General features: G+C 36.6%; 3 protein-coding genes and 1 pseudogene across 6 annotated transcripts; 1 reads left to right on the top strand and 3 right to left on the bottom strand.

The window, feature by feature from the left end:
• Positions 1–2,817: 2,817 nt before the first annotated feature.
• LOC126597644 (protein FLX-like 3) lies at positions 2,818–5,655 on the bottom strand. 3 transcript variants are annotated; one of them, XM_050264455.1, is made up of 3 exons: positions 5,491–5,655; positions 3,794–4,329; positions 2,818–3,624 (listed from the first exon to the last, which is right to left on the bottom strand). In XM_050264455.1, exons 2-3 carry the CDS (start codon positions 4,318–4,320, stop codon positions 3,348–3,350), a joined length of 804 nt encoding a protein of 267 aa, XP_050120412.1. In that variant the 5' UTR covers positions 4,321–4,329; positions 5,491–5,655; the 3' UTR covers positions 2,818–3,347. The 3 variants fall into 3 exon arrangements, with proteins under 3 accessions (XP_050120412.1, XP_050120411.1, XP_050120410.1); XM_050264454.1 differs by lacking the exon at positions 5,491–5,655 and having other exon boundaries at positions 2,818–3,347; positions 3,479–3,624; positions 3,794–4,354; XM_050264453.1 differs by lacking the exon at positions 5,491–5,655 and having other exon boundaries at positions 3,794–4,354.
• Positions 5,656–8,247: 2,592 nt separating this feature from the next.
• Positions 8,248–14,681, top strand: LOC126594818 (zinc finger protein CONSTANS-LIKE 16-like). Of its 2 annotated transcripts, XR_007613437.1 has the most exons (3): positions 8,248–9,881; positions 10,222–10,560; positions 14,466–14,681. XR_007613437.1 is itself a non-coding variant. In XM_050261070.1 (2 exons), the coding sequence occupies exons 1-2, from the start codon at positions 8,769–8,771 to the stop codon at positions 10,471–10,473; spliced, it is 1,365 nt and encodes a 454-aa protein (XP_050117027.1). In that variant the 5' UTR covers positions 8,248–8,768; the 3' UTR covers positions 10,474–10,922. The 2 variants fall into 2 exon arrangements, 1 of the variants encoding a protein (XP_050117027.1); XM_050261070.1 differs by lacking the exon at positions 14,466–14,681 and having other exon boundaries at positions 10,222–10,922.
• Positions 10,986–17,982, bottom strand: LOC126596750 (uncharacterized; annotated as a pseudogene).
• Positions 17,983–22,760: 4,778 nt separating this feature from the next.
• On the bottom strand, positions 22,761–25,434 carry LOC126597812 (uncharacterized). Its single transcript, XM_050264650.1, has 3 exons — positions 25,015–25,434; positions 23,531–23,736; positions 22,761–23,187 (listed from the first exon to the last, which is right to left on the bottom strand). Exons 1-3 carry the CDS (start codon positions 25,291–25,293, stop codon positions 22,920–22,922), a joined length of 753 nt encoding a protein of 250 aa, XP_050120607.1. The 5' UTR covers positions 25,294–25,434; the 3' UTR covers positions 22,761–22,919.
• Between the last annotated feature and the right edge of the window lie 446 nt (positions 25,435–25,880).

Raw genomic sequence — 25,880 nt, 5'->3', positions numbered from 1 at the left:
TATATATATATATATTGGATTGATTATTGACGATGCCTGGGACCAGCAGACTGGTGACAGATGATCGATTAAGACATATATAAATTTGTATTAATATATATATGGTTTTTTTTTTATCACAAATGGTCCTGGAAATTGATATTCACCATCAAGATGGTCCCTGAAGTTGAAAATCAATCAATGTAGTCCCTGAAAATAGGTGTCGCAAATCAATTTGGTCATTTCGTTGATCACAATTCTGTTAAAAATTTTGTTAAGTGCTAATGTGACACATAAATGGGCCCCATAAATCATTTTTTCTTACAAATGGTCTTTGAAATTGACTCGGAACATCAAAATGGTCCCTGAAATTAAAAATTGATCAATGTAGTCCCGCAAGTGTCTCAAATCAATATAGTCATTCCGTCACAATTTTGTAAAAAAATTTGTATGTGTTGATGTGACACATAAATGAGTCATACAAGTCTAATTAAATTTTAAAAAAAATACAAATATGCTTAATAATTTAGTAGTTAAAAAAAAGTTGTCAACCCAAAAACCCAATCCTGCAATCACCTCTGATCCGAGTCCACATTTCTGTACCTTATTCGCTCTCTATTCTCTAAAAAAATCTCAATATACCCATCTTTACACACTTCAACACCTTTCACCAAATTGAACCTGGATCTAGATCACCTTTGGTGACGGCTTGGCTGATTGGCAACGACTTCTGGGACATCACCGTTAACATTTAGGCGATCAACATCCTCACAACCTTAATCTTGGAGAGCTTGTTCGGCACTTCTATGGTGGTCTGGTGATGCAAAAAACATCAAGGTCTACCTTGACATAATGAGGTTATACCTGATGTGCGTCTATTGTTGGTTGAAAACTATTTCCACACCCCCTCTTACCTTTGAGAATTTATGGAATGGATCTCTCTTCGGATTAGGCCCTAATATAAGAAGAAAAAAAAATTTCATTGTGCAAAAAGGTATTTAGACAACTATTTTAATTAATTATTAAACGACATTAGCACATAACAAAAAAATCTATAGAATTGTGGCGGAATGATCATATTGATTTGCGACATCTATTTTCAAGGACTATATTGATCAATTTTCAATTTCAGGGACCATCTTGATAGTGTGGCTCAATTTCAGGGACCATTTGTGATAAAAACCCGTAAATCTTGTAGGACCCATTTATGTGTCACATCAACATTTAACTGAATTTTTAACAAAATTGTGACGGAAGGACCATGTTGATTTGTCACAACTATTTTTACGAACTCCATTGATTGATTTTTAATTTCAAGGATCATTTATGAAGAAAAAAAACCTATATATATATGTGTGTGTGTGTGTGTTCATCTGTCCAATGTTTCAGGCTTCAGCTACAAATTTCTAATTTTATATGTATAATACATATAGTGGGGATTTCATTGCTGCCACATTGGTCGTCTCTCTTTAATTTCATCATCTGACCAATTGAAACGCTGAGCAGTGTATGCCTATGTATACTGGTGAATGACTTCATGGTTGTGGATGCAAGGGTGAAGAAGTTATTAAATAAAATACGCAGAGCTGCACATGCCATTAATATTACAACAATTATACAGTGGCGAGCCAGCACTGGCCATTGCAGACGACGAGACTGTGGAACCATGGTGGCATGCATGCCATGAACTGTCGTCCCCAATTAACTGTCGTAGAAGAAAGACTTAGCTAGTAAACTGTAAAACAGCTAATTTGGGTGTTTGCATACTTGCATGCAAAAATATCATCCACATTACCTCCAACCCGACAGGTGTCTCCCTACTCTAAACCAAAAATTTAACGTTAGGAAATGTTTGTGTATGTCACCAATTCCAAATGTCTGACTTGATTTTTATCACCTCGCTCTACCCATTTCCATATTCTAGTAAATTCTTCCTGATCTAGATAGAAGGGTGGGGGTAGGTGCGAGGGGAAGGTGCGGCCATGGAGATGTGCATGATTTGTTTAGATGGAAAACTTAACGGTTTTAGAATGCTGTGATACAAAATGAATTTTGAAAAGTTTGTTTTTCTTTTAAAGAGACGGTGCTAGTGAGATAACAAACATTTCCCTTTCAACTTTTACTTTCTTCTTTTCTCTAACATAAATGGTCAGAAAAATAACTTCTGGCCTACAATTTATTGATATTTTTATTTTCCTTATCTGTTTTCTTTTAATTTAAAACGGAGCATGTTAGTACCGTCCACGATGGAGACTTATGGATTCATGGGCAGACATATGGATCCAGCTGCAATGTTGCCGGCCCTACTGGGCCGGTGGCAAATAATTACTTCCAAATTTCCACTGCACATATTGGGACATGGCACCTGAAATATCAGCAGCTGCTGATCAGTAATTACGGTTGGACCAAGTATTTGATTTTTTTAATTAAACTTGAACACGTATCCAACCGTGATTCATGATCAGCAGCTGCTGATCTTTTCAGCAAAGAAGTTCTATCCCTAGACCAATGGTATGTTGGGCCTATCGGCCCGCCCCGTCTTAAATGCTACATAGTCAAACCCAACAGCTTAAATAAAAAGCTTTTTATTTCATTTTTTATACTTAAAACATTTGTGATATTCATCATTATATATATCTTTTTTTATATATTTTATTTTATATATTATCCTTTAGGATAATGAGTTATATAGTACGAATATGTGGTTTTTGTGATGCCTTATGTCAATAATCCAATATGTGTAAGCGACTTTTACAAGGCATAGGCAAAAGATTTCACGGTAACGATGTACCCGTGATAAGCTACCATCCACATTTAGAAAGAAAAAAAAATTCAGTGTCCCTGGAAGATGTGCACATTGGAATTTCTATTGAAAATCCAAGGATTCTTGACAAAGTATCTAGAAGTTTTTCCTTAAGAAGACATGTGACAATGTGCTTCTTCCTGAAGTGCTTCTCTGAGCCAACACCTACAAATTCTACTATACAACTAGTTTAAAGGGTTTTTGATTGTCATAAATCAGTAATCATTCCAGAAGCAATCTAAAAACCCCCTTAAAATGATATTAATTTGTCCATATTTACTTCCAAAACGGAACCTATGACACAACCCCGCTTCCCCTTTCATACGTTTGTCTTGCCTACTACTCACTTCCAACATCTCATCTTGTCGTAAGTAAAGAAAAAAAATACATGGCCAAGATCTCTATTCTTTTACCAATTCCCGAGCATTCGATATTCTTAGGACAACTTAATGCCGTGATCCACGCTTATCATAGGGTCCCCAACCAGTGCTATAGCCGTTGCGATACGGACGACCTGAATATCTCATCTCGGGACTTCCATTCATCATTCCGTAACCCCCACCACCTATACATAAACATGAGAGCAGTCAAAACAACTTGCCTGCCGGAGTAAGAGGCCCATGAGCGCTAGAGTTCTCTGTGTTTGTGTGTATGCGCGCATGGGTGAGAAAGAGCGAGAGAGAGATGGAGATTCACCTAGTCCTCGTGCCCTCCTGTCTGCATTCAGCTGCTCTGCTCTTAGCTTCTCTATTTCACGAGCCATGGAAACGAGGTTCTTTTCCATTGCTTGCTTTTGTTCAACTTGTTCTTCATTGGCTTTCCTCTCAAATTCATAAGCTCTCCTAAAAAAGTTGCAAAATCAATCCAAATATGCAGACAAAAGAGCAGCAGCTAACGTGGTTGAAAACGCATTAAGCGTTTTCCTAATGTGTGCACCCATCTCCTAAAAAGGAAAAGAAGAGCAAGATACTATTTTGGCTATTAACCTAATTAAAAATGCATTGTTAAAACCTGGTCTCGACAAGCTCGTTTCGCATCCCATCAATATCAGCCCCCATGGCAATTAGTTGCCGATTCTCCACTTGCAACCGAGTAACGTCTTGTGTCAGACCTTGGACTTGGGAAGACAGTTCCTGCCGTAAATTATTTAATTTATGAACTTCAGCTCTTAACTGCACAACTTCTGCCTTTAAAGGCTCTGTAGCATGGAGATCAGCTTCTAGCTTCAATCCTCTCTCAATCAACTCCCGAGACTGCGCCTCTTTCTCAGCCCGGATTTTAGGTATAGCCTGCCCCAGTCTATGAATTTCATCTTTCGCATCTGCCAATTGCCTTTGAAGAAGGGTATTATCATCAATTACAAGCCGGTTCTCAGCAATAATTCGCTGCATTTCTCTATGCTGCACAGCAAGTTGTTCTTCCAAAGCTGCAAGGTGAATAGACAAGGATCCCGGCCCTCTGTTCATAACAGGTCGTGGATCATCATGATAACCTCGATAACCGTTAGAATGGCGAGACACACGGTTTCTCCCTGACATCAGGATATCCTGCAGTAATGATGCCATCATCACACTAGTTCAGTATGATCAAGGGAGACATAAATTAGGACAGAAGATGAAACATCACCCTTGGTCCAGCTGTTCAAGGAACAGAGCTACCGAAACAAAAGAATTGAATGGAAATATACGTAAAATCCTTGCTCTTCATTGATTCCATGCTTCCCCGATTGTTTTAATGGTGCCATTTAAGATGTATGGAGTACTACAATGGATTCCATTTCCATCAGATCACAGATCATACTTTAAAAGGTAACAAGTCTCAAACACGTCGGCTAAACATGACAATTAAATAACCTCAAATGATGAACTCCTATCTCGTTCTTTCAAAGAGAAATAAAAACCTCATATATCGGTGTCAAATTAGCTCCTCAAAGTAATTCAACACTAAGCATTTAAATGCGCATCGATGTAGAGAATATTGCTCAATCATCCTTATTTTTTCTAACTTAGGAGCATAATCAATAATCTGAATTGATCTTGCGAATCGCAGACAACACCTACAAAATAGTAAATCATAAACGTCCATCTTAACTGCGATCAGTTCACTACTTGCAACGAACTAACTCTAATACATATACATAGAATCCCATCCTAATAGAAAAAAGGACAATATATCCTCGAATTCCTCTTTATCGGCAAACCTATGGAACCATCTTCGGTGACAAAATGTGCACCCGAATTCCCTCTTTCGTTCAAAAACTGTAACGGAAGGTCTTTGTCATCCTCCAAGTGCATAATTCACTCTGCATAATAACTTACTACCATCGAATTCCTCTTTGAACTGCATCAATGGTTTCGGTGTTTTCGATTACATCAACTACAACTCTGCATTCCAATCTCTAAAACGTCCAAAACTTTCACTTAGAAGTATAATTCTTAAAGCTGGAAACATGCTTTTGCATAATTGCACTTGGGAGTTCCATAATCAGATACAATTAATGAAGGAAAATTTAGAATCAATACAAATTTCGATGTTAAACTTTGATTAAGTAAAATTAAAGCTGTATCCATAATTTCATGCGAAAAAAATTAATGGCGAAGATAACATCTATCCATATATGCAGGTGAGCAAAATTACAGAGTGCGAAGAAAGTTGCAGAGCTTGCTGTAAATTGACAAATAACGACACCGTTTCAAGCAAACACTTACAAAGGTTGAGCCTTTAGACCGAGCGCGAGCCTCCGATCTTGGACGGGAACACTGGTTTGCCTCAGCAGCTCGGCAGATTACCAACCAACCCTACACCCAAGGCAACGAGGCGATTGGATTTCTCAATGACGAAATTGCCATTGTTGCCCAAAGTTCAAAGCTTAACATTCTCAGGTTTCTATGGTTAATGGGCCTTCTTGGCCGAACTTTAAAATGTTACAAATCAATATGGGCCTTAGGCCCGGTGATTGACGTAAAGGTGGACTTCAACAATAGCCCAACATTATATTTTAAATTATGCATTTAGTACTGTAGTCTAGTAGTATTCTTTTTCACCTATCAGTGTCTTAAGTTTGAATATCATGAATGACGAGTTATTTTGAATTTTTGATATTATCTATTTGACTAGTTACGTACATCGTTTGGTTTTTCATTTCTTTCGTAATTGAAGTTCTCTAACTCACTAGTTGATAAGTCCTATATTACCTCTTAAAGGGTAGTGTTATCCATATACCCTCAAATTTCGACCGTTTGATCGAAGAAAATGATCAATGTTAAAAAATTAATGTGGTGGGAAATATCCCTTCTTAAATTCATGTGGTGGGAAATATTTTATGGAAAATCCAATAGAAGTCAATACATTTGTCATTGTTTTTCGTTATGTGGTGGAGAGGAGAAATGAAGTACGTAAGGGAAGGTAGAGAAAGAAATGTAAGTGCAATAACACACAATATAAAATTTAAAAACTAAACACCAATAATAATTTTAAGTTGTTTTCACTTACAGATTTTGTTCTGACATATTATCCTCTGTTTCTCCTACTCCTCCCTTAATCCTTCATTCATCATTTTCTCCCATACGCATACCGATACCAATATTACAAAACATGTTACCAAAACCTTATCCCATACGTACATGTTGACATGTTGTACAGTTGTAGACAAACATACACAAGTGAGTGAGATTCTAAAATTATTTTAGACAGAGATGGAGAGGGATGGGCTATTACTGTTTAGGTCCTACACACAGAGATAGCTACACACAAGTCCCTTTCAACGTAACCAAAACAAGGAATAATAATACTATGTCGACATATTTTTCTCGGAGAAAAGTCTCAATTCTCAACGACCTTTTGGCCGTTGCGGTAATCTTCTGCAATTTATATGACCTCCACGTCACCTTTTATTCATACACAATTATTACTTATCCTTTTATCTAATTAACTAGATAAGAGCAAGGACGGAGCTAGTGTATGCCTAAGGGGGGTGGATGCCCCCACTCATTTAAAAAAAATATATATGCTTGTGTTCCAATTCTCAATAACCAGCCCTAATTAAACTACAATTAAAAAAATTGGTAGGCAACTAAACTAGTCTACCATTTTGGATCCCAAATGCCCTACCTGATGACAATTTGATTAACAATTAATTTAATTGTGCCTCCCCGTTTTTCTAACCCTAGATCGTTAATCCACACAAAACTCATCCCACCACGTACGGCAAAACAATTCCAATCCTCAACTTCTCCAGATTTTTCCTCCCCTTTCAAAACTCAATTGAATTTGGAGTGTTATAGGCAGTTTGAGTTCAAGTAATCAATTATCAAAATTCAACACAAGAATTTTACTCCATAAGGTATTTTATACAACTCTACTTCATTAATTTGTTTTTGGCATTTCAATTTAGAATTTAGCTTTCTAATTTAGAAATCAATGGATGAATGATAACATGATTATTTTTATATAAAGAGATAATTAATGGTATTGGTAATGATATTGTTATACAATGCTTTCAAAACATGAAAACGATTCGAGGAATAATGTAATATGTTTTATGAAAAACTTTATGGATTAATATATTAGTGTTTTGTTTATAAATTTTTGAGATATTTAATTGTGACTTTGTTGTTTGAGGATATCCACGCTCATACAAATCTCTAGCTTCGTTTCTGACAAGGAGATGTGTGAATTCAAACCACTAATCATCAACGACCTCTTTTCAAACATTTTTTGTACGTCAAGGTCGTGCCTCAATTGGCTGTGTTCATATTCTTAATCCAACCCATCTATTTCTACTACTAGTCAGGAGTGACTTTTTATCCATCAACTTGAAAAAGAAAATAAAAGTTCGATAAATCACTTCCTACACAAAGTTAACTTGTAATCTAAATGATAAAAGCGGCGTAGAATTTGAGAGTTATATACGCAGCAAGACCACAATTCACTGTTAGAGTTAGATCCATGTTTTAGGAAATACTAGAGAAACTAAATTTACAGACAAAATTTTGTAAACTAAATGACATGAAAGTTGGTAATTGAATTATGACTTTAAGCATCGAAAAACATGCTCATTCTTATTTATGAACACTTTTTGATTTGCAAATTTTATTTACAAATTCATGCTCTCAAACATTATCCTGTTTTTTTTTGTTTTAATGAGTACTACCTTTCTAGGGTGAAAAAAATGATCTTTATGCACGAGGACTGATATTATTAGATGATTGGTCCTATCACACTCCAACGAGGATCTACGATGGAATCAGTATCATATCTGAATCCTTTTTGTGAAGATCTTAGGAGTTCTTAAATTGTGATCGTTTATCGTATATCGTGTTGTTAGAAATAATTTTAAATAATTTTATTTAAAATTAAATATAAATAGTACCTGACGAAATTTGACCTTACGATATACGATGAACCGACACGTTTTAAGAATTATGAGAATCTTCATTCTTTACGATGGATAGAAGCCAAGCTCTTTTTAGAGGACACGTGGATCATGGGAGGACCACAATGCTGGAGGAAATGCAGAACTCCGAAATTTAAACTGGTACCGATGGACCATGGCAGGGATGAAAAACTAACAAAACGGTCTTTTTACAATTCGGATAAGAAGAAAGTGAGAGATGGGACCCGTATCACTACGAAACAAGAAATCTGTAGGGAGAAATAGCTAATGGGAAGCCGGGGATTCGGATGGAATTTGTAAACTCGACCAATTGGGAAACAGATAAGCCTCTCTGAGGGCCCGAAAGTACGGTCCTCTCTCTCTCTCCTCCCCAAAAGTGCAGATCCAAGAGCTGCCTTCGCTGTTTTATGCTCTGTAAAAGCACCGGTTGTGGGGCATGCACTCCCGCCCTAATTATTTCTTGCGCTTTTCACTTATATAAAAGTGCATTTTAGCAGACAGTTGCTACTCTCGAATTCGCACTATTTAACTGTACTCTCTCAGAAAAAGCTTTTGGGATTTCAAATTTTGTGTCGAATTTTGTTTTCTTTGATGAATTCTAGCAAGAAAGTGGCAAACGCCGTCGGCGGTAAAACTGCCCGAGCGTGTGACAGCTGCATAAAAAAGAGAGCTCGTTGGTACTGCGCTGCCGACGACGCTTTCTTATGCCAAGCCTGCGACTCCGCCGTGCACTCAGCCAACCAGTTGGCCCATCGGCACAAAAGGGTTCTCTTGAAGACTGCGTCGTCGCTCAAACCTAGCAACAAAGATGATCGAGCGAGCGCTGTTTCGGAGACCTCAGCGGCACCGTCTTGGCACCGCGGGTTCACGCGGAAGGCACGGACACCGAGAGGCGGGAAGTCCATGACACATCATGGAAAATCCCAGGATGGCGTCCGGAACCTGTTTCCGCAGGTTCCGGAAGTTGGGGGAGATGATAATAACTCGTACGATGAAGAAAATACAGAGGACCAGCAGCTGCTTTATAGGGTTCCGATATTCGATCCGTTTGTTGCGGAGCTTTGCAATAACTCTGATATTTCTAAGGAAGATGCAGTTCCTAATTATGAAGCTACCAATCTTATTACTGTTTCTGATCATGTCGGAAGCGAGTCAAAAGCAGTTTCGTCTTTGCCGAATTTTAACGGCCACGATGCGTTTCTGCCTCCGAGCGACATGGATCTTGCGGAGTTCGCGGCTGACGTGGATAGTTTGCTGGGGAGAGGCCTTGATGATGACGAGTGTTTTGGGATGGAAAGGTTAGGGTTGATGGATTGTAAAAAAAAGGAATCGAATGGCAGAGTGAAGCTTGAGGAGGATGATGATCAAGAGGGAACAGACAACGTTGATTTTATGGGGTGCCAATTAGGGGAGAGTGAGATTGACATGGTGAGGGAGCCGTTTGCATTGAATATTGAAGATTACGATGACTCGCCAGCATCGTGCGGTGAGCAGGATGACAAACTGAGAGTGGGAATCTATAGTAATTGTAGTACAGAAGATCATGAACGTGAGGAGGCTGACGACGATGCAAGAGATAACAGCAAGAAGAGGAAGATGATTTTGAGGCTGGATTACGAGGCGGTAATTACAGCCTGGGATGGCTCCCCGTGGACCTCCGGTGACCGCCCGGATTTCGACTCCGAATGCTTGCCTGACTACATGGTTTGTACTTACTGCCCTAAATCTTGAATACTTTTCCTTTCGTGTAAAGTACAAGTCATATATATATATATATATAAATGAGGTTCAATTTCAGTTCAAATCCCATATGTAAGTGAAAGAAATTTTATGTTCAAATTCGATAATTGACCGTTTGTTCAAAAAAATAAAATAAAATTCAATAATTGATAAATAAATCAATTAATATAATTGATTATATTTGTGGAGGGATACAATAAATAGAACAATTGATATCTGTTTAATTAACTCGTAAGCAGATAGAGTTAGTGCCAAATTATAATTAGTTCTTAGTAATTAACAAATATGTTTGTGACCCTCTCAGAGTGCATGTGGAGCTGAACTTCATTACCCTTATGGGGATGTGAACGGGCTTGGAGTTCACCCGGCAATGGCGGACGGATGGAGGGAGGCGAGGGTGTCGAGATATAGAGAAAAGAGGAGGACAAGGCTGTTCTCGAAGAAAATAAGGTACGAAGTTCGAAAGCTGAATGCCGAGAAGAGACCAAGAATGAAAGGGAGGTTTGTCAAGAAAGCATCCTTGGCAGGATCTGCTTTTCCCGTGCTTGCCAAATGAACGTCCCTCGCGCCCGGTGGTGGTTTCTGGTTGAGTCCATAGTTTACCTCATAGTAAACTTGAGTTTGTGTATACATGCACAAGCAGGTACATCAATTATTATTCAAATAAACATTTTTGACTCTATATATATATATATATAAGAAAGTGTTATTAGCACTTCAAAAATCTCATTCTACATCCCTCACAAATATATTTTTCTTTTCAAATATAGAAAGTTTAGAATGTAAAATGAGATTTTTTGAGTGTCAATATCAATTCCCTATATATATATATATATATATATATATATGTATGTATGTATGCATGTATATATATAGCTCATGGGTCAAAATTTTACGGATGTAGGCTCATCTTGTTTCGTTGTTAGTAACTGTAACAATTTTCATACCCAATTTTCTGTTATAAAAAGGCAATTATTTGCATCCGATAGTTTGGATGCGAATTCACTCCGTGGTAGCCCTATACCCTATAGGGATTTTATAATTTGATGATTGCAATGCATGTTTCTTCTATTTTGGCTAATTAAGTTGGGTCTACGAAGGAGAGGGGGTGTTATATTGGGGGTTGTGAGACACCCTGATCCCGATGTTTCCCTAATACCAAGATAGGCATGTGCTGCCGTCATTTATTAAATACATGAGGACTAAAATATGAATAAGATAAGAGAAATTTAAATATACTTAATATTAAGACTATGCATGACATATTCAGAGCATACGTCTAATACAAAGTACAAGCGAAAATTAAGATAGAGAGTGCTATTACAACAGATGCTAAAGCAGAGAGAATATAGCACGATATCACTGGTAGATGAATACGATCTCATCTACGAGGCGTTCCCCTACCATTGATATCATGCTATATTCTCTCTGCTTCGGCATCTGTTGTAATATCACTCTCTATCTTAATTTCCGCTTGTACTTTGTATTAGACGTATGCTCTGGACATGTCATGCATAATCTTAATATTAATTCTATTTAAATTTCTCTTATCTTATTCTTATTTTAATCCTCATGTATTCAATAAATGGATTTCGTCACCTTCGGGTGTTGGACAACACGTGCCTATCCTGATATTTGGATAATAGTAGGATCGAGGCGTGTCAGGTTGGCTCTCTCCAATTCTTGAAACCGAGGGAAAGGTAGCTAGACTTTGATATAACTGTGGTTATGCATAAGTTTTGAAGGTAGTTTAGCACTTCAACTTGCCTAATTTGTAAGAATTAATCTGACTTCCAACAAACGAAAATTATGAACTCATACTTGACTTCAATACTAAGCTTCTCTTGATCTCTAACAGAAATAATATGCTGACTTACAAGGTCTAAATCCAATAATGAACTTTTTTTTTTTTTTTTGTGAGAGCATTGATCACTATTTATATTGAAACAATCACTCTGCTTCTTCTATATAAATTCGTGTAGAAATTGACACACAATTCCAATTCATCTATGAGTGCTAAGTATCAGGATTCATTTAAAGTTTTAATCCCAAACTGATTAAGACAATTTTAAACTCTTGGGTGAAGTGCCGATTTAACACCTGAACTTTCATCTCAATGATATTAGGTCTCTAAATTAATTTTTTTGGTAAAATAAGTCTCTAAATTCATTAAAAATTGCTAATTTCGTCTCTACTATTATATTCAAAGCTATTTTATCAAATTTTTTGTCAACTTAAGTCACTTCACACACTTTAGAGCGTAATACCGCAATTTCCTCGCCTATAAGCCCTTATCATTTCATATATAGATTGCAAATCTAACATCTAATTTACCCTCAAAAGTTAACTCCATACACTATTTCTTTATGAAAAAATTATCAATATACTCTCTAATGTGTATCACATGCAAGTAATGTGACTTAAATTGACGAAAAATTGAATATAGTAGCTTTGAATCTAATATTGGGAATGTAATTGGTAGATTTTTATAATTCAATGACTGATTTTTTTGAAAAAAATAGTTTAGGTACTAATTTTGACTTAGGTGATAATTCAAATGCTAAATTGACAATTCACCATAAACTCTTTAATAAGACATTTCCATACCAATTTAAAATACACTAACCAATTCTAACATTTCTGATCAAATTAAAAAGGAAAAAACATTTGCTAATCCACTTGTCACACCCACAAGCATCCACATCTTAATAATAAATTAATAGATAATAAATTAATTAATTAACATTGGTTGGAAGAGGTAACACAAGACCAAGAGCTAGCTCCGGCCGCTCCATCTCGATCATCAGCAGCTTGCTGATTTCTGCTAGACCCGTTTCCTTGCGGACTCGGGTACAAGTCATCCGGGTCGGGAACATTGCAGATTGGTGCCAAATTATTGATGTTTGACCTGGTTGCAAAATCTGGTTGGACTTTGGGCCGGTTTATGGACCTTTTCAACTTGTTCCAGGGTTCTTGCCTTGTTACGAGACGAACCACCCGAGTTTGTGTCCGTAGACACATAGCGTATGTCCCCGGATATGTGAGGAGGATCCAGGTTCGGATTCGTGTTCTGCTGCAGCGCATCCGCATCAATTCCTGTGATGGGCGGTCCTTCAAGAACTGCATCAACGGCTGCCTGGCATTGGTCCCAGCTCCCGGACCACATCAAGCCTACCGAGCCGTACGTTGGGTTCACGATTCGTCCACAAGCCTCGTATAATACCGACTTGAAAATAGCTAGAAAAAATCAAACTCTGAGTTTTAGAAAATTCGAAGTTGTATTTCAAGAAGAAAAATAGTACAAATTAATTGAATGGGCGAGATTAATTTTTCTATAAATGATTTTCCAATTTTTTTTTTCTTTTTCATTTTGCACACTCAACACATTTCTAGTTAATTTTGTCTTTCAATTTATTCAACTCAAATTTAGAAATAAACAAGATGGCGTGATGCGAGAAAATTGTGTGAAAACCACTTCAAATCATTTTTGGAAGGCACATCTAATCCACAAATTCATGGTTGTAATGTTTATAGCCAACTAACTTAACTCGTATATGCATAGTAATATATATATATATTTTTTTTTGTGGAAGGCGAAAATCAGCAGTTTTGTGTTGCCACTTTCCGGGTTAGTTTAAATGGCATTCAGGGAAAAGTGGAAAATTAGCCGACTGTTTTTGTGCTTTCCCCTTTTACTCTAACCCTGCATGCAATCTTATATTACCAACCGACCGTGGTAATAGAATATAAAACTAATCTAATTTTATATGTGGGGTAAATTACATTTTTTACCTTCAAATTTTTATCTAATTTTAAATTGATCGTTACATGATGGTTACATGATGATGTGATAAATGCATGGCCCATATTTTTAGGTGACTAACACTTTCAATAGCAAATTAAGTCAAAATATTAGACTTAATGACTAGTTCTAAAAAAAAGAAGAAGGATAAACTATAAATTACAAAGACATAGGTTGTGTTTTGTGTACCTAGAATAAAAGCTGGTACACCACATGGTACAGCATAAGCGGATGAGAGTGTTGGTATGTTCCACTTTTGAATATAGTTTTCAATGTCTCTCCACTTTTATTATGACATATGGTGTACCACCTTGTGAATTTGTAGATAATGTAGTCTTGTGTGCTACCTTTTAGAATTTTGGTTGTTTTAGGCTGCACATGGATTATGCTAGATTTCGATGGGTTTCTTTTTTGTTATTTGTGTGGATTATGTCCGTTTTAGTTTAGCTATATTTACATTAATTCTTTTTTCCGTTATAATAAAAATTGTGATTTTGGTTGGTTTCTTTTGTTATTTGTGCAGATTTTGTCCGCTTTAGTGTTGACTGTATTTACTTAATACTTCTACAGTTATATTAAGATTTGTATCTTGTGTACATTTTGAATATATTGTTAAAGTTTATTAGCAAATTTTGGTCCCTTTCTAATTATGCTTTACTATTGAGCATCATTCTATTTTCTAATGGAAACTCCATAAAATTGTATTCCCATTTATACGCAGAAATGTAATTTTAGATCCAATACAGGGGCAGAATGTGTGAAAGCAAAGAAGAAGACAGCCGATGAAATTAGGACAAGGAAGAAGGGCAAATGATTACCTGGCACGTGACACGCACGAGCTCATGACGGCCTCACAGTCGAACACTCCAGATAGACAGGAGTCCGAAAACAAGTTTGATGTACGGATTGCCTTGGTTTAATTCCTGGATTGGACATTGTGAGTGGCCCATTATTTTGGGCCAGGAGTTTTGCAAATCCTGATGACCCACCCCATTTTAACTAATTTCATTAATTACATTAATGTGTGACTGATTACTTTCCACCTTTGGTTGGATTGCTGCATCAAGTTTTTGGATTAAACGATAAAAGATACTTTCTTAAAAGTATGACTCTCTTTAAACTTTTCGTCAACTTATGCTTTTGGCACAATGTTTTATAATATTGACACATGGATTATGCTAAAAACACAAGGTGAGTGAGAGTTCATAGAGAATCTTACTTTAAGAGAGTTTCCTTAGAATTTTTCATATATCAATAATTTCTTGATACATAGTGTCTGTGATTTGACTATGAGTTGCAAATAACATTTTATTGCAATGGCAAAATACAATAATGTCTATGCACACTGATGCGGGTTCGATTCCCTTTCCCCTTAACAATTAGCAATTTAACCTAAAGTTATTGTCATCATATCGTTCCAATTGAACAATATAATATTGTAGAATTTTTCTCGACAATGTACTGCACCACAAAATTGAAACATCACGCGACGATAAAACACATTTCATATAAATTGTTCTTCAAACCGCATAATAGTTGAGTTTGACCCATTCATGATTTTGATTTTGGTCCCAATTAAACAAAAACCAAACAAATGACAAAGGTAGAGTAAAATATAAATAGGAGTGGCAGTGAATATGGCATCGATGGTGGATTGGAGGGTCAAAATGTATTATAAATTAGTTGTATTCCACATCCAAAAGCTTGCAGACAAACGAGTCTGAAGTTTTACCATCCTTCGCCGCAGAAGACGTGGCGTTTCTCGCATCGGTTTCTCTGCTGCCCTCTCTCTCTCTCTCTCTCTCTCTCTCTCTCTCTCTCTCTCTGTGTTTCGGTCTTCTCCTCCTCCACCCTCCTCCCCATCCCCTAAAACACCCAAAATACCAGAAAACGAGAACCCTTTTGTTTTGCTTGTTAACTTGACCATATCCATGTCCAAACAATATGCACTATAAAATCGAAGAATTAATATCATAAAAATTATTAGTCTGCGAAATCTTTGTCTCCATGCACTTCTTCTGCAACCAGACAAAAGTACTTTTCAAGAAAATCAAAAAGTTGAATATCACAAACTTTCTGTGTTACGCTACTTTACAAACGCTAAAGTTCATCCAACATTACTACCCTTTTTCCACAGTTCAATGATCATTTGAATATACATCCATCTCTCCTCTTTAGTGTTCTTCTCATGGATGAATCCCACGTTTGCAAATCCCACTCAAACCCTAATTTATTAATCTTAATATTACATTAAGTATTTCTTTGATCAAAAGCACTTCTCCTTGCATGGCTTTCAACTCCGGAAAACCGCTTTCTGAAAAAGCTAAAAAGCGATGGCGAAATGTGATGTAGAAAAGCCAGGCTTGTTGGGGTTTGTAGTCTAAATTAATCCTGAAGTTTGAACTGTTTAATTGTTAAAAGACTACTACAAAAGAGTCAACGGCTCAGGCCCTCATGACCTTAAAATATGTAGCCAGGTACAGCAACTATTCAGACTCCATGATTAGAAATTGCTACCAATGTTACAACTTACACGAGATGACTTGAAAGGGCTTCAAATCATATATTATATCCAGTTTGAGAGGACAATACTTGCGTTTATTCTACACGGATACATAGAATTGTATTTAACATAGTATCATCATATAACAATCATAACCGTTCATTTTCTTATCCATTATTTAAAAATTATTTGTAAGAATTCAATCAAATTAAAGATTATATAGTAGTCGTATAGGTACGTATGTTATACAAATCGATGATTTCAGTTTAATCACTATATTTGCAGAGATAGATATTTCACGATTGATGAAATAAAATGATTCCAATTATTGTATCTACAATTAAATACCTTAATAAAAACATATGGACAAGTAGGTGCAACTACGCGATGAACACAACAATTGTCCATATTATAATATGGGGTGGTGTTGTAAAATTTAAAATTTATTGCTGGTTAAGCAGCTTTAAGCTTTCTGAAATGAGAGATTTTTTCATTATGATCGTCACACGAGATGGTATATCATGTGTCCATATATAAATGGTGAAATGTGTGTGTTAAAAGATTAATAACTTAAAAATTAAAATTTTCCACCATTTACATAAAAACATGTAATGTACCAATCGTGTTCTCATCACAACTAAAAATTTCTCTTCTGGAAGATGGAAGATTCAAACTTTTTTCTTTACCAAGTTAAGAAATAAGACAGGAACGAAACCCTATACAGGTAAGCAGAGGAAAACCCTACCGGATACGCCAATCCCAGAGACTATAACATTTATTTATGATTTTTCATCGGAAAAGGCAAACAAAATCACAGACTCATTTAATAATCCCAGAATAATATTATTTGATCGATCGAGATCTTTTAGCTCTCACCAGAATAGACCATTCACTTGATTTCAGGAATTTGCTAGGAAGCCGTTAGATTATTGATCAAAATTAGTATAACCAAGATCTAATTTTTTGAAAAAAAGAAAGTAGAAAATGCGTTTGTATTGTTGCTGTTGGAAAGCAAAGAATCTCTGTGTTCGTAATTTTGCAAAAATATTTTTCTGCTGCCAACACTCTATCTCTGATGATGATATATATTCGATATTCTGAATATCTCAAAAAGAAAAGCTAAAAGATCAAAAGATGTATGGGATCTTGGAAAACTAGTACATACGTACGGAGACTCTGCTGGTAGCTAGCAAAGAAATACTAGTACAAATTCCTAAACTTTTCTCTGTACACATCATGATTTGTGATCCATTAATCTTAAGAAATTAATTAAAACAGATTAATCAACCAAAATACCCCCGGTTTTCTCACTTGGTGAATTACAAAAAGAAACCATTAAAACTTGCCAAACGATGTGAGAAAAACGTGGGTGTTTTGGTTTTAATTCCAGAAATATTTCCCAAGAAAAAAAGAAGGAAATTTGAACAGTTTTACTAGTTGTGGAGTTGATCTGGGCAACTGGGCACTCTTCTTTTGGATTCTTCATACCCTTTTTCTGTTTTGTTGAAGTTGGAACTGGAAGTGCTTCCGCCGATGTACTTATGGAATAGGGCTTCTGTGCTTGTCTTGCTCTTCTTCTGCATCATGTTCCTCTCTGCTTCTTCCACCTGCACCTTTGATATTAAATTATCTGTATTTCCCGGGAATACCCGTATTGCCCCTGCCTTGCAGTCGCAGCAGACCCAAATCTGTAACGCCGAAACGACCAGAATCACCACAAGGGAAGAATGCAGAAGCCTCCAGCCGCCGGCGAACGACATTGCCGGAATATGTGTGTGTGTGTATATATATCCAGCTACATAAATCACCAAAGCCCTCTTCCTCTCCCCTTTCTCTTCGTCTCTCTCTCTCTCTCTCTCTCTCTCTCTCTCTCTCTCTCTCTCTCTCACTGTATGTCTGTCTGTCTCTCTCTCTCACTGTATGTCTGCCTGTCTCTCGAGGCTATGACTTATGAGCATCGGATTGACGGCTATTATATGTATAATGGGATAAATTTTTAGTTGTAACGGGAATACAAGCGATACACTACGTGTTTTAATAGAAATGATAAAAAAATTTATTTTTTAAGTTATTAACTTTTTAGTGCACATATCTTACTATTTATTTAGTGACACGTGATTTACTATCCTGTGTACCGATCAAACTGAAAAATCTCTCGTATAATGGAGCCTAGTATTCGCCCACAATGGTCGACGTGAAGAGAAAATAACAGCAGTCGATGTCTCTGCTCTCTGTATTTTATTTTTTAACTCTGGTTTTTCTTTTCTTCTTTTAAAATAAAATAGATTTCAACGGTCCACTATTAATCAATATCAGTATCATATTTCTTTAACTTAATTACTTACACCATTAACATGTGTACACTTTCGTTACAAAATGTTATACGAATGTAGTATTTTAGTTTGTTGGGTTCTCCTTTTGAACTATCTAGTGATTAACTACTAATCAGCACACACATTGTTCTCAATTTAGTGACATGGGGATTAAGTCCAATAGATGTGAGATTCTATTAAAAGTTTCATTCTATTAGTAGTAAAATTACTAGATATATATTGTATTTTATTTTGCCAAGTTTTGATGAAAAATTCTCACAATACAATATTATTCGACAACAAAAATTCATTATCATTGGTTTCTTAACTCATCAAAACGTGCAACTATGGTCATTTTCATCAACTTCGTCAAAATGAGTCATGTTGGAATGACCATTGCTATAATTGGATTAAAGTTGAGGAACAATTGTTACAATTTTTCTCATTTGGTTTTTCATATTTAGCTCTTGATTCAACCTCACGTGCGTGGCACGTGATTGATTTGGACTGAAGTTTTAAAGGAATTGACGTAAAGGATCAGAACTGCATGTTTTGATGAGCTAAGAGATCAATAGTTACAAATTTTTAATTAAGAGACTATTATTCCCTCTAAGTTAAAGTCATGGAACGATGGTTTTTTTTCTCTCACTAATTTGGCAATCGTTGTTGGGAATCACTGTTACACTGCTCCTGCAGTTGCTGCAAATATCGGTGCAACTACGATTACCGATGCATTACGTTAGAAATCAGCATGTCGGTGACGCAGTAAGAGAAAATTAAAAGTGGAAACAAAGTCCGCACGCGCTTTGAAGAGGGTCGCTGTTATTATACAAACAAATCTTATGGTGGGATGGCTGGCCAAGAACCACACTCGAGCATGGGAGCCAGAGGCAAATTTTGAGAATTCAAGTTATTTAACCACGCGGGGAGGTGAACGGTGAATTACACTCTCCAATTACGCGTACTGTAAATGGTAAATAGTAAAGAGATGGAGTTTCGATTTATAAAAGAAAGAAATGCATGTGATTGCGGAGGAGGAGGAGGAGAACGGCCGGGAATCCCGCGGCGGTGTTGGCGACCAATATTTGGGTGTAGTAGGTTAAAAGTCTTAAGAGTCAAGAGTCGTACGTAAACATGGAAACGTGTATGCAAAAGTAATAGTTATCTCTCGTACTTTCGACCTAATTAATTGTTAATTACTATTCTAAATGGAGTATGATTCTGTCTTCTCATATTCTCATCATCTTATGTCCCCTCATCTCACATATTGTTTTTTGTCTTATTGTCTTTATAAACAAATCAATATAAGATGTTGACGTGGTTAAACCGTAACCGTTCAAATAGGAGGGAAGTGAAGGGGAGAGATATTAGGAGGGAAGAGAATCCTCTTCCGTTAATTACTAGAATTAGGTGTCAACTTTGATGCAATCTTGTGTGCTCCTTGAAGACACAATTGTCCTCATAAATCACTTGGGACATGTGGTTGATAATGTGACAATGTTTTAGTTGTGTGGCATTATCTTATATCTGTATTTGGGATGGGTAATTTACTATTTTTTTCGTTGCTGTATTTGGGCAGATTTTTGGGTACGATGTTTTATATTTATGTTGTCACGATTCAAAGTTGTCATTAGTTGGCGGATGACGCTTTACCGCAGCGACCGAGAACAATAATGTCTATGCAATTTGGTCAAGTGGGAGAGGCTGAATGAGAGAGAGACAAGTCGAAGGGGAGAGATTGAGTGAGTGAGAGAGAGAGAGACGTTGAGATAAAATCAAGGATATAAATTGAATATCAAATCATTTGGACGGTGAAAACAGTTCATACCCGCCCCGCCCCACGGGTCCAAGACTTGTTTGACCACCGGTATTTCGAACCACGTTGTTGATTAAGACATTCTCATATATGTATGTGATTTTCCAACTTTCATTTGTGTGAGAGTTGTCATAATTATGTTAATCAAGTAAAGAAGTGGACCTGAAACCTACTCAAATAAATGGCCAGCTTGCATGTCATTAATCATTTCTAAACAATAGCAATTTTATGATGCATGCCGACCACAATATTAGATCCGTTATCTTGGATTCTATGATTTTAAGAAAATTATGGTCATACACTGTTTGGTCTTAATTCAATAGTACGTGATCATTTAACTTTTATTGTTGCACTTTCTCTTCAATCGTTGCATTAAGATCGAATGATGAGGGAACACAGTTTTATTTGAGAATAAGATCTAGGAGAATGCAACTCGTATTAGATTACAACATTATGAACTCATCAATTAGCGATGATAAAGCATGCAAAAAGTCTGGCATTCAAGAAAAATGAAAACAAGGAACAAAATTAAAAGAATTTGTGATTATCATATCGGATTTTCTCAAAAGAAAATTCCAGTTCTTGGTATACAAATCCATCGTGTTCTTTTTACCTAGAAATGAAAAGAGAATTGTTATTAGCACTTTAAAAATCTCATTTGGCACTCCAAATTTTTTATAATTATAAAGAAAAATACATTTATAAGAAGTATAAAATAAAATTTTTAGAGTACTAATAACAATTCTCAATGAAAAAAACGGAGAAAAGAAAGATAAAATGTGGAAATCAATGTTCTAGGTGTATCGATGGGAAAGGTACGACTGGCATTCAGGAATGGTCACTTCCATGCATGTTAGAAAGACTTGACTCTTGAGGAGGTAGCGATGGCATTTAAACGTTTGGATGAGACTTGGTACGGTTAAAACTTAAAACTGAATTATTATTACTTTAGGTGAATTCAATCACACAGTACGGTTAAAACCGAACGTTTGACCCTCTATCTTTCGATGCAGGACAAACACTGAAACATGATAAAAAAAATTCTGCACTGTAGTCCAAAGTTGAAGTGCACGAGAGAAACACGCTTTTATCGTTGAAAGTTTAGAGTTCGTTTGGAAGTGTTTTTAAAATGATTAAAAGCGTTTTTGTAAAAAATATTTTTTGAAACCAATTTTTTGTAAAAATCCAAGTGGATTATGGAAAAACACTTTAAGTGATTCTTGCAATAAGCATCGAAAAACACTTAAAGTGTTTTTGAAATCCATAATCAATTACACCAAAAATGCTTTCAATCATTTTAAAAACAATTCGGAACAAACCCTAAATTCTGGAGGTGGAAAACTGTTTTGTTTTGTGGCTGAAAAGAGAGACAAGGAGGTAACTCATAGTCTTATAAAAGGAAAAGCCTATCTGATCTGATCTCATCGTCCCTCTCCCTGTCCCCGTCCCCCACCGGGCCACCCCCACCCCCACCTCGCCACCCCTTCATCTGCATGCAATAAAGTTGACAAGTTTGAGCGTGTGGTTTGGACTTTTGCCAATCCTCTGCTATTCATTTTTGCCGTTTTCTTATCCCCTCTTTTATTGTATTTGCCATTTTCTTCTTGGCCTCAACCCGCAACCACCTACTACTATTTATTTCCCCTATTTCCTCTCTTTCTAACACAAACATTCAAATTCCACCCGATTTTCTTTGCCTCTCAATAGGGGTGGGCAGATTCTGTTCGGTTCGCTTCACCCTCGAAAACACAAACCAAACCAAACAATACAAAGGGCGTGCTATCTACAAACATTTTTTTACTTTCACATATATTTTTCAATTTTGGCCGTTGAATCAAATAAGATAAAGTAACAGTATGTAGAAAGTAAAAAAAAAGTGTCGCTAGCACCACCCGACAATGATTCAAGTTAGGAGCAGTTGGTTTTGTCGAAAAAAAATACCGAGAGAGGAAAAAGGGAAAGAAGAAAAGAGAGTTGTGAATGGAGAGCGAAGAGAAAAAGAAGGGATACAAGTGGCAAAGCCAAGAGCTGAACAATTTGCAACCGGTTCATGTCGATCTAGTTCACTAGTTCAAATCTTTTATTTTTTGGGCGAAAATTGTAGAAGGGAATTTCCCCTAAAATAGTATGTTCTAAAATTAAGAGTATAGCAGATTTAAAATTAATTTGAAAAGTAAGGACTGGTTTGGTATTGTTGTGCTATTAAAAAAAAACTGTTTTTTGCTGTGCAGTGAGAAAAAACTCATATTTACTACTTTACGTTTTCAGCTTTTTTTCACAAAAAACTCTGAAAATAAGCTATTTTTAAGTGTTTACGAAATATCTTTTTGAGCTCAGTTTTTTTTTATACCCACTTTTTATAAAAGAACCTCAGTACCAAACCAGTACTGAGTCATCAACCACCAAACTATTTTCTGCAACTTGCATTTGCAAGCATTCATACAGGCACTTATATTCACTAGATAAAACCAATGTAATTGATACACTGAAAAGTATGCTATCACAGAGGCATCCCATACCATAACATGAATATGCAAACTTGAAAGCTAACTAGCACTACGAATTGATTCTATGCATACCCAGTCATCCCGACAGTGGAGCTCGAACGATTTGCTTTGTGCGCTGCCTGAGCAGCAGTTGCCTTAGTGAAGTACATGTAGTAATACACGTTGAGAATCATAGTCGCAACCACAAATACTGCTCCAGAAATGAAAACGCCTTTTCGCAATGCTTCACAGGAGAAGTTCTGAGCATATATCATTTCCCGGTACTTGGTGTGATACGCATTTTTTGTAGCACCGGCAATGAGACAAGCTTCCGCAACCAGGAAAGTTGTCCTGGAGATACAAAAAATGCAGCAAATTATAACGGTGGAATTTGAATTACATGAGTTGAATGAAGAATAATATGTTCAATCAATTCGTCCTAAGACCAAATGAAAGAGGATAAGCGGATACCCTATCACATGCTATGATTTCATATGATAAATCGTTTATACCAGGTGCAGGCATACTAGGATTTGCAACAGGTTGGCAATACGGAAGTGTTTGGCAAACTTTTTAAAGAAAACAAAAGAAAAGGGAGCAAAATATGATGGGCAGGTTAAAGCAATCGGGGGGTCGATGTTATAATGTTGCCTTGTTCAAGATGGAGTTCCTTAAGAAACATAGGACTGCTCACCATGATGAAATAAAATATATAATGGACCAAGCTCGATTTCCACCAGGGGCCAAGGGTCTGCCAAAACACATGCATTTCGTGACACCCATGAGGAGTGATTCGCCTGAGAGAAGAAACAAGAAACCGCCTACTCCATAACCAGTTGCAACATCTGAATTATACACACAGTACGTTTCATTCGTTCCAACATCTGTACGTATTTCGCCCTGCCAGGAAATGAAGTTTCTTTATAAATTGCTGTCTTGATTAATTAATATTAATTGTATTTAGGCTATATTATACAAGCCTAATCCACACAACCATAAGGCCTAAGCCTTCAATCCATTTCCAAATGACCCATATTCTAATTACTAGACTAAAGCACTAAATCTATATAAAGGCCCTTAAGAATCTTGTTTTCCCCAATGTGGGACAAGAGTCTCAAAACTTCCAACAATCCCTACTTAAACAAAAATCCAACGTTGCAATGCCAAGGGTTACAAACTTTTAAATTTTCTCTATTTCGCACTTTTTAAATGTTTGAAAATTCATCATGACACACGAATATACAGACTAATAAACTCTAATCCAATTGACGCATGAATTGCCTCTTCTTATACGCCCACATGACAATGCATAATTCTTCATAAACAATTTCATCCCCTTAAAATAAAGAACGCAGTGATTGGTACAATAGGAGAAACAAAATCCAAAGACCAAGAAAGCATGGTACATTAACTTCTCAAAAGAGAATGTTCAAAGGATAAGTACTATTCTAACAGCTGTGAGAAGATCAAATTTTCCGTGGGCAACCCTGAATCCCGTTATTGTGCGATTCAGGATGATAGATCACCTATTCATTTGTAAGTTTACTACTGTAAGGATCATGCAACTAAATACCCATTTACTTCCAGCAACTTTTACACTATTTCAAATATAGATATGAGCTGGGAGATGCTCATTCTTACTGTAAAAGTTTCACAAGATAATCTCTTTTTGCCAAGATCAAAGATTGGCAATGGCAACAACTTAACCACGAAATGGAGAGGAATCGACTCCAACCACAGGCACTACAAAGCAACAATGCTCATTCTTGTGGTAGCCATTCCGCGAAAGATTATGAAAATTAAATCATAAAGTAAATGAACTCAATCGCATATGGAAAATGCCACCCTCAGAATCCTCATTTGTGGAATATCCTAGAAAAAAACCCGATACCGAAAAAACAGAGTCTCACCATCAACAAATCTAACCCAAAAAATGTGAACAAACCCACTTTTCCAATGCACCGATTACCAATTCCACGACATCCTTAAAAACCCTTGTCTTCTACAGAGCACAAACAGTACAGAACACAGAATCATAAAAATTAAACACAAAAAACAGATCAAGATACAAACAAAGACTTGTGGAAAATAACACATTCAAAAAAAAAATTTAATTACATCTCGAACTGTAAAATTAGAAAGAACACAAACGCGAAAGGAAAAGTAAAGACGGCTCACCACACTTCTTTGTCTCTCGGCAGCAATGGCGAACCCGAAGGCTACTAAGCTCAGCACCACCACCAGCAGGTGCACCAAAGTCGAACCCTTTCCTTCTCCCATGGCTTCCTTCCTCTCCCGTCTCCCTCTCTCTCTCTCTCTGTAGGAAAGTTGAGTACAAAAAAGAGTGAGACTGAACAAAAAGTGACAACTTTCTTTGGACGCAGTGCGAGTTGCAAAGCAATGGAAGCCGTTTTCACTTTTCACTAAAAGAAACTCCTCATAGACCCACGCGATCATCTAAGAGCGTCAGAGACACGTCCCAGTCAAAGAGTCAAACTATCGTTGGCTGTATGGCCTCTGGGGGGAAGTGTTTTTCACGGTGGGAGAGAGTCGCAGGTGATGCGATTATCATGGAATACGAGGACGCGGGTTCTTGTTTAAAGGGCTTCGAGATGCTTTTGAGGAGAGGAGGGAGCGTTCCCACTTTTATGAGTAAATTACATAGTAGCCCCTCAGATTTGAGGTCTATTACAATCTCATACAATAATTTTAAAACATTTCACTTTCATACCTCCAGTACCATTTTATTTCAAAATAACACCTCCGTTAGATTTTCCATCCATTAGTTTGTTAAATGCTGACGTGGCTGCCACATTTATGCTGATGTGGCTGCCAAATGTGTGCCACGTGGCAAAAAAATAATTTTTTAATTTTTTTTATAAAAAACCTAAATCTTCTAAATAAATTTTAAAACCAAAAAAAAAAATATCAAAATAAAAAACCAAAGCCCACTTCGTCTTCCCTCCCTCCCTCCTCCCCCACCCCCCAAAACCCAACCTGCAACCTGCAACCTAGAAGAAGAAGAGGAGGAAAAAAAAAATCAT

This window comes from Malus sylvestris, chromosome 13, assembly GCF_916048215.2.
Source record: "Malus sylvestris chromosome 13, drMalSylv7.2, whole genome shotgun sequence".
In the NCBI taxonomy this organism is placed as follows: domain Eukaryota; kingdom Viridiplantae; phylum Streptophyta; class Magnoliopsida; order Rosales; family Rosaceae; genus Malus; species Malus sylvestris.
This window is presented reverse-complemented; position numbering and strand designations above follow the sequence as displayed.

Bases quoted from the DNA above. Each gene is read 5' to 3' on its own strand.
- LOC126594818 (XM_050261070.1), top strand. From the start codon at position 8,769: ATGAATTCTAGCAAGAAAGTGGCAAACGCCGTCGGCGGTAAAACTGCC. The intron at 9,882-10,221 runs GTTTGTACTTAC...TGACCCTCTCAG, and splicing joins AATGCTTGCCTGACTACATG to AGTGCATGTGGAGCTGAACT.
- LOC126597812 (XM_050264650.1), bottom strand. From the start codon at position 25,293: ATGATCGCGTGGGTCTATGAGGAGTTTCTTTTAGTGAAAAGTGAAAAC. The intron at 23,737-25,014 runs GTGAGCCGTCTT...ATTTCCTGGCAG, and splicing joins CCGAGAGACAAAGAAGTGTG to GGCGAAATACGTACAGATGT. The intron at 23,188-23,530 runs GTGAGCAGTCCT...TTGTATCTCCAG, and splicing joins ATATATTTTATTTCATCATG to GACAACTTTCCTGGTTGCGG.
- LOC126597644 (XM_050264453.1), bottom strand. From the start codon at position 4,350: ATGATGGCATCATTACTGCAGGATATCCTGATGTCAGGGAGAAACCGT. The intron at 3,625-3,793 runs GTTTTAACAATG...CAACTTTTTTAG, and splicing joins AACGAGCTTGTCGAGACCAG to GAGAGCTTATGAATTTGAGA.